The sequence below is a fragment of the Larimichthys crocea genome, chromosome VII, assembly GCF_000972845.2.
Source record: "Larimichthys crocea isolate SSNF chromosome VII, L_crocea_2.0, whole genome shotgun sequence".
NCBI classification, from domain to species: domain Eukaryota; kingdom Metazoa; phylum Chordata; class Actinopteri; family Sciaenidae; genus Larimichthys; species Larimichthys crocea.
This window is the reverse complement of record NC_040017.1, coordinates 5,746,112-5,754,752: the sequence shown is the minus strand read 5'-3', so window position 1 is coordinate 5,754,752 and position 8,641 is coordinate 5,746,112. Positions and strand designations below refer to the sequence as shown.

Sequence of the window (8,641 nt, the reverse complement as noted above, 5' to 3'; positions counted from 1 at the left end):
TTGACAGACAGCAACTAAGGATGCTTTTGAGTCAAGGATTAGACTAAATCTGTGTCTGGGGAACCCAACACCCTCTGATCTTTTTAAGCGACAAAGCACTATTCAAGTCAATTAAAGAAACAGTCCACTCAAATTAACTTCTGGGCCAAATCAAAAACATTAAAGACATTACTAAAATCCATCACAGCAGCTCTTCAGTGTGATCTGCTGTCGTTCACACTGTCGTCTTTAATGATTATCTGCCACAATCCTCACTTTGAAGGTATTTTATGGCTTTGAAGGCGACAATTGAGGCAAAAGTGTAATTTACTTGTTTTGAGTGTTGATAACACAGCCTGTCAATGATTGGACCATCAGTTTGCAGTTTTCCAGGTAGATGAACACTTGAATAATCTGCAATGCAATAGTGTTCAAACGAAGAAACCCACTTCAAAGGTGAACTCGGAATCATAATTCAACAGTGCAACCTAGAGGCAGACTGCGGCAACAACACCTGTCTTTTGCCCAATCCAAATAAAGAAAAGTCATGGCCGCTGTACTTGTTTGACACCAGCCAGTTCATCAAATGCACGCACAGAGAGGAGGAACACACAAATTCATAATTAAATCTAAATAGAAAGAAAACAAACGAGTAAATATATGAAAACTACATTGTTGCTCATTGTTTCCTGTGATTTTATGTGATGTATTTGTTTGACTGCTGTTGTTTGAATTTGCATACAGCTAATATAAGTCTCATAAATCAAATGTTTTAGGTTCTGCTCCATTTTTCCATCGTTATCTGAGTCTCTGGTGGAGCTGCTTCCTCGTCCCTCTCTACACGTTTATACTGTTTGCATCTGAAATTAGACAGACAGCCAAACAGTATGGATTGTTAAGTACTACGTTCATTTACTTCCTTTTATATTAAAGCAATTAGCCTGAGCAAACATAGTTAGAACATTGCGCATGCATGTACTGTGAGATTTACACTGATTGGTTAATGTGAAAAATGAATGTCAGCAGAGTAATGGGAAAATAGGAGGCTGATTAAATAAAGCCTCACTCTCTTTATCTTATCCCTAATGTTGTCTGTGTTTTCTCTGGCATCCATCAGCCTCTGTGGCCTTATTCCAGTTCAGTATGATTCAACCTTCAATTGGCCGCTTTTTATCTGAAAAGGATTGACTGACAATACGTTTATAAATTATATTAGAATGAATTGATGCTTGTGGGGAAACTTATTGTGCAGAGTCCAAGTGAAAGTAAGTGTAAGTACTTCAAAATTTCCAAGGAGAACTTTACATTCTAGATATAAATTTAGATGATCATGGCTTTGTTGCATGGCAACTGCAGTAATTTTTTTTTTTAAGCGACAAGACACAGTATGTGTTGATCATGTCAGAAAAAAACAAGATGCATATAAAAAAGGAGTAATGTTAGGGGCAAGTTGGTACACTCTGAATGTCAGTAATTATCCTAGTTCCAGACACGGAAATGATAATAATAACTGTGAGACTCCTGAAGAAAGTTGCAACACAACTTGAGTCCACATATGAGAGGTGTGACATGTGACACAAAATGTGTCATTTATCTGTTAACACATTGGTGTTCCCACAAAGGGGGGAAAAAAACTGCTGTAAAGCCTTATTATGTGAAAAATAGTGAGGAAAAGAGGGATTTCTGCAGAATTTGCTGCTTTGTTTTGGGGAAAAAAAATAAAGGTTAACTGATGGCTTAAGATGAAATATTGATTATGATAAACAATCTTTTAAAATGCTGCTTGTAACATTGAATGTTTTGTATTGTCCCTGTCCACTTGGGGCAAATATTGCGTTGAGATTTTTTCATGTATGTTTGCTCCATAAGTCACGTGAGTGATTGATTGACAGTATACAAGGAAATCAAGAACAACTTCGGACACCACCCTGATGTAAACATGATAGCCAAATAGAATTAGTGAATAGTGGAGAAGAGTTGTGCTAAAGTCTGCTGATGAATCCTCGAGCAGGAAACAGATATTACAAGCTCCAGAAATAAACCTGACCTCTTGAGCTCTCTGGACACACAGAGCAAATTAAAGTAGAGATTCTTTTAGAAATTAGTAGTTTTGTGTCAAGCATGTATAAGTTGGAGGAGGAGCAGGAGGAATCCACATGTGAAGTTCGCACATAGCTTGTGCTGTGATCGTGGGAAAAACAACACATGAACAGCTATCTTGGTGTTACCTAACCAAAAAGCTGGCTGTAGGAGGAGGTTGTGAGTGAATCCGCTAAATGCACATGTTGTAAATATCCCAGGAGCTGAGCTTGATCTCATATAACAGGAATGTTTAGTTTTTGTGGTATTACGAGTGAAATGCCTTGAAATTCAGCTTAAATGTCTCATCTCGCCATCACCGCAACACTATAACTCCCTGTGTGACTTACAGTAACTGTGCAAAATGATCTTGTTTCCAAGGAATTAGACAAGAGCTAAAAATAGATGGTTATGTATTGGAAATGTGCTTGATTTCATACAGTATTAAACAAGAAATGACTTACACAGCAGGATTTAAAACCACGGGTGGAAGAAGTACACACAGTGTAGAACACCAAACTATTCTCAAAGTATCCAAAGTAAAAGTACACATTGATTTAAAGGGCAATTTCAGAATAATGAACATTATTTTACTCTATTATCAGATTATAATTATTGATGATTATTGATATGATCAGGGTTAGTACATAGTAGGGTTAGTAGCAGCATGTAAAGGTTCATTTTCTGGGTAGCATTCAGACTTCTCCCCAGGCATCACTAAAATCCCCCAAATTTTTAAAGCATATATTTATTGTTTTTTTGTGTTAATACAACAACATCCAACAGTTAAAACACCCTAAACATATGGCAGTAATGAAAATAATAATGAAAATATTAATAATACTGAAAAGGACATTCAAGAAACGTTCATTCCCAACAACAAATTAGATATTTTCATTATCTTATTCTCCCACTGCCTCCTCCATATCTCCATTCCTCAACAGTTCCAGAAATAACTTCCAAATGTTGTAAAATTGTTGAGTGTTTTTAAGCATATTTTACTCCATTCACTGAGTGAAATATCTTCTTGTAAGTCTCGTATCCAGTCCTGTCTTTTACTATCCTTATAGTTTTCAACAAACATGTTCTAAAACCGGAAGACCAATCTTTTACCAAAACAGTTTTTTTGTAAAATGTGTTTCTAAGATGGAGAATGGAGGTTGTTGCACTGAATTGTTTAAGTGTGTCAGAATAAAACCTCTGAGTTGTAAATACTTAAAAAGGTGCTTCTGCGGAATATCAAACTTTGTCTTTAACTCATTGAATGACATTAGAGTACAATCCTCATATACATCCTGTAGTTTTACTATGCCCTTGTTCAACTGTGCTTTAAAACGTATGTCGTTCTTTGCCAGGGTGAAGTGATCATTACCCCAGATTGGGTAGAAACAGGACAACCCCGGGGAGTCATCCAACATTTTTTGTACTACATGCCAAACAACAATAGTGTTTTTTTTACAAAAGTATTAGTAGTACTTTTCTTTAATGTTTTAAAAGATGCTGAGTATAGATAGCTATTCAACGACAAACCTTTTGAGCACAGTTTTTCAATTTCTAACCAGGGCATGAAAACATCTTTCGAAAACCAAAACATTGTGGTCCTCAACTGAGCAGCCCGATAATCTAAAATCTAGTTTTATTTGATCTTAACCCATAATATTACATCCTTTTTTATTTGTTGAATATATTCTGTATTATTAATCTCAATCTGCAAAGTAACTAGTAACTAAAATGACCAAAGTAGCAGAAAATAGCACCTCAAAATTGTACTTGAGTATGTATGGATGACATGAAATGTTGTCACAGTGATAACACCTCAAACTCATAACTTGCTCTCTATCTCATGACTTGACTCATATCTTAGCAGTTCTAATATTAGCATTTTCTATATCTTTGTTCCATTTTTACACAGTCTTGGTCATCCACACCTCATCAGATTCTGGTTTACCCCAGACAAACATCACGTGTTAACAGGAGTGCAGATAAAAGGTGAGGACAAACAAGGTGACAGGGTGACTAGAAGTCATATATAAAAGTCAGTTTGTGCTCAGGGCAGTCGATAATCCTTGATACTAGAGGTTTTATCCAGGATGCAGACCTTGGTAACTCTGTGTGCTCTTCTCTCGCTCCTCTTTTCTGCACATGCAGATGTGGTGGAACGTTTTGAGGTTTGTGACTTTATTCTAGTTTATTTAAAAGCTTCATGTAACACTACAGAAATACATGTGTGTGCTTAGGAGCCTTTGTCTTGTTATTTTGTCTCAGGATGTGCCAGAATGTGTGAAGTACTTCTATAAAGACAAGGTGCCAGAGTGGGGGGCTTCTACACCTGGTGCTGCCCGTCTCTGTCAGCGCTTCGTCAACAGGTAGGTAAATAAAGATAGATACATAGCTTAGTTTTGTGCTTACTGTTGTTTTCATTAATATTCATGTAAATCTCAGAAAATGTGACTATAGTTATAATCTTGCCAAGTGCTATTTATCAGCAATAAAAAAAATTCTTGGCCCTCAATTTTCCATTGCAACACTTCTCACTGCTACAACTTCATCTTTGCACCACCAGGTACCACTTTGCCACACTGTACGACACCAACCATCGTATCGCTGTCTACTCTGCCTATCATTTCCAGCCCAGCAATGGAGGAGGCAGAGAGAGAAGGTGGTTTGTTGAGCCTCAGGTTGGTGCCACATTTGTGCATCCACAATAGAGTTTGGGTTGTAGAGAATCAGCCCAGCTCGCCGTCTGTCTTTTAGCCTTTTATTTCACCAAGCTCTCACCAGTCCCAGATTTACTCTTGTCTGGCAGGCCTCTTGCTCATTTTCTCTTCTTAGCTTCCTCCATCAACGTTGTCTTCGCCCTCTTCACCTCTGCCACTATGTTCATAGAGGCTCTTGAACCCGGTTGCATTGCTTGCTTGATCAGCTCCAGTTCTCGCACAATACCAGCTCCACTCCCTGTCAGCATTTGCCCAGACTCAAAAAACATTCAGGAAAACCTCCTGTACCCAGTGGTACAAAACACTGATACTCCTCTGTTGCTCACAGTCCAGGCAATCTAGCTAACAAACTGAGCTAAAAATGAACAGCAGCTACAGTTCAAAGCAGTTTACTTTACTGCCTAAGACATCAGAGGGAAAAGCAGAACATTTTCTCACTTTCTAGCAATGCATGTGTGAAGGAGGGCAGGGACGGCTAACAGGCGTTAACAGTGACAAAAATGTAAAATTAGAAATTAGCCATGTTATTGATGTCATTTGAAGCAGGACGTTTTGCCTAGTTCTTTTTTAAATGACCTGCTTCATAAAATACTGAGTTTCATTTGTTGGAGGAACTTTGCAGCTGTTGTTCTGTGCCACGCAGGTGTTTGCTCTGTAACTACAGACTGTGGGACAGCTTTTTAAAGAATTTTCAGTTAATTATGAAACTGTGGCAGGACAAACTCAACATTATTAAGTGATTAATATGGAAACACTGGTGATATCTGCACAGTTGTGGTCTTGACCGATATTGAAATAACGGTCATGTCCTCTTTGTCTGAGACAAGACCTAGTAAAAATGCAGTCGTTTACTAGACAAGACCGAGACCTTCAAAAAGTGAGCAAGCTCAGGTACTACATTGATTGGTGGCATGTGACTTAGTACCGTTTTTGTTGGTGATCATTCCCGGAGCGCAAAGTTACATAGACGTACAAATGAGACACCATTCATCTAAATGCAAGTCAGTGTAGCATCGACAGGATTTAAATTGTTTTTTTGTAATAAAGTTATGAAAAGTTGCTTTACATCTGAAAGTCCTTCACATTCCTTATAGCTGGTAAACATGTCCTGGCAAGCAGAAATGAAGGATGGCTACTGGCTGGGGAAAGACCACCCTGGGGTCTACCTAGGAGAAAGGCAAGCTCTGAATGAGGACTACACACACTCTGGGTTCGACCGTGGTCACCTCAACCCCAATGGACACCATGCAGGTAATGGAGGTTGAACATGGGTGAGTTTTTCGGAGAAGTCTTGGTGTTTCTCTCTCTCTCTCCCATCTCTAACATCCTCTGCATCCCTACCAATTCATCTTTACAATGCAAACAGTGACCTCATTTCTTGCATACCTTACTGTAAGCCTTAATTCCCCTCTCTTACAGTCCCTAGCCGGAATGCCACTTTCACCCTGACCAATGTGGTTCCTCAGAACCCCAAACTGAACCAGAACGCCTGGAGGATCCACGAGTCCCAGCTTACCGACCTTTTCCGGGAAAAGTGTTCAAAGGCCTACGTGCTGGTCGGTGCGGTTCCTTCTGCAAATAACTGGATCATCAAAAACAACGTGAAGCGTGTCAACATCCCAGACTACCTGTGGAATGCCTACTGCTGTGTGGACAACAATGACAGACCCGTCCAGAGTGGCGCTGCCACTGCGAGGAACACAGAGGACAACTGGGTGGAGAAGATCTCTGTGGATGAACTGGGAGAATTCCTGCAGCAGTTCTCTAATCAACCAGTAGGAGAACTGTTTTACAACAACTGCAGGGCATGATATGAGAGGGATGATGAAAAAGTCATTTTAGGTGCCATTGCTTTTTAATGTTATGTGAATTACTATTACGACAAAAAGCTTTAATATTATAAAGCTTATTCTTCTTCTAATCAACCACAAATAGATGAATAAAAATAAACAGCAGTGGGTTAAAGTTTACTTGTGTCTTTTTTAGTGACAGTAAAGACAAATATCAACTTCCAAAAGTGAAAAAAAGTGTTTGTCTTTTAAACTGTCTGATTATTTATTGTAATATAAGTGATTAAAAATTCAAAATATTATAAATGAACAAATTAATAAATTAATCTCTTTGTCTTGTCAAAAAGATGAGCCACCCTTTCAGTATAAAACACCATCCAAGTAGCAATTAAAGGAATTCATGTCGAAGTATTTGTTAAGTACATGGTTAGTAACTTTCAACATGGAGTTTAGGATCAGGGTCAAGCAGACTCACACATTTATGAATGAAATGAAATGTTGGACATCAGACATCACAGCCTGTAAAAATGACAGTTTTTTATGACACTATAAAGATTATGGAAAATAGATGGATGAATTTGAACCTTGCTGAGTGAGAGTTGCTTCTTACTAGATGTTTTCCTCCTTGAATTCGTGGATGTATGTATATGTCTTCATATATTGGAGATTGTCCTGGCGTTATTCAAGCACGCAGAGGTGTTTATTACAAACTTCCACCAGGTGGCGCACTTTCAGTGTTTGCAGACTTATATTTGAAGAGAAAAAGAAGGGAAAAAAAGACTTCCCAAGTTTGGACAAGTAGAAAAATCATTCACTGCGTATGTTTTGGAGTCTATAATGTCACATAAATCTAGGCCCATGATTTAGTAACAACAAATTGTCCTTTATTGCATTTCTGAATTGCTACACTTTAGAATATTTCAGGTGATGGGTTAGAAATCCATTCAGTCTCCATTGTGCAGGTTCAAATCCTGCCAACAACAAACATGTTGAAACAAAGAAAAGCAGCAATTCTTCTTCACAGTCTGAGAGAACGTCTGGCATTTTTACTCGACGATTCATCAATTATAAAACTATTGGCAGGTTCATTTTCTGTTGATTGATGAATAGACCTACATGTCTCGGCTCTGCAGTACATAAAAGTGTGTCTCTAAGGGATGATTGATTGATCACTGGACACATTTGGTTTGATACATAATTCCCTTTTTGTGTTTCCCTGTTGAGCTGCAGAAACAACAAAAAGGGAATTTTGTACTAAAAAGACTAAAAACTAGAAAAGATCTCCTCGATTTATCTGACTGACTGAAGCGTCATATTAACTTCAGGCAAGCATTTGTGCACAGAAAGAGGACTGTAAATTTTGTCCTACATTACTTCCACTCTTAGAAAGAGACAAAATTTGACTGACAGCTGAAACATGAAGCTTTACCTTGTATCGATCGATGTTCCATGGCAGGACGTGAACGTGGAGTTTTTGCTTCTTTGTTTCTCGGTTTGGTAGTCTGAGGAACAGCTGAGCTCGGCTTTTAACTGGTTCTGTCCACAGCCTCTCGAGAACATTCGAGACCAGGCCAAAGCGAGAGATGTGAGGGACTTCAACAATCATGTGAGTGTTTGTGATCTCCAGCGGCTCGAGGATGCTCATTCCATCATCAGTGATGTGGACGACAGACAACAGACCATCGGGTAGCAGAGCTGTGAAAACAAAGAGCTGTTAAACTTTTGTTTTACTGGAATAAAGACTTCATGTTAGTCCTCATTTTATTGTACTCTCAGTCATTGTAGAATATAGATGTTGCCCAGGTTTAGCAATTGACTAAAAAAAAATGTTAGTGTTGGTGGATGGGAAGCCTGTGAGGGATTGTGTCAATGCTGTTGCAAATAGACTCTTTCCATGAGTCAGGACTTCTGTGAGGCCTAAAGGGAATAAATGATTGTGCTTGGGGGAACTATTACTATATAATTCAGCAGAAATGGAAACAATGCTAAATAAGTAAAAAAGAAAAAGAGATGTAAAGAATTAGAAAGAGTTTTTCTTTGTGAAGTGTGCCTTGCATCGATCAAAGGAGATTTCTG

The 8,641-nt window shown here is 38.4% G+C and overlaps 1 protein-coding gene across 1 annotated transcript; it reads left to right on the top strand.

The window, feature by feature from the left end:
- Positions 1–4,070: 4,070 nt before the first annotated feature.
- On the top strand, positions 4,071–6,745 carry si:dkey-243k1.3 (endonuclease domain-containing 1 protein). Its single transcript, XM_010741229.3, has 5 exons — positions 4,071–4,226; positions 4,324–4,424; positions 4,622–4,736; positions 5,870–6,026; positions 6,195–6,745. Exons 1-5 carry the CDS (start codon positions 4,149–4,151, stop codon positions 6,584–6,586), a joined length of 843 nt encoding a protein of 280 aa, XP_010739531.1. The 5' UTR covers positions 4,071–4,148; the 3' UTR covers positions 6,587–6,745.
- The last annotated feature ends 1,896 nt before the right edge of the window (positions 6,746–8,641 follow it).

Bases quoted from the DNA above. Each gene is read 5' to 3' on its own strand.
- si:dkey-243k1.3 (XM_010741229.3), top strand. From the start codon at position 4,149: ATGCAGACCTTGGTAACTCTGTGTGCTCTTCTCTCGCTCCTCTTTTCT. The intron at 4,227-4,323 runs GTTTGTGACTTT...ATTTTGTCTCAG, and splicing joins ATGTGGTGGAACGTTTTGAG to GATGTGCCAGAATGTGTGAA. The intron at 4,737-5,869 runs GTTGGTGCCACA...CATTCCTTATAG, and splicing joins GGTGGTTTGTTGAGCCTCAG to CTGGTAAACATGTCCTGGCA.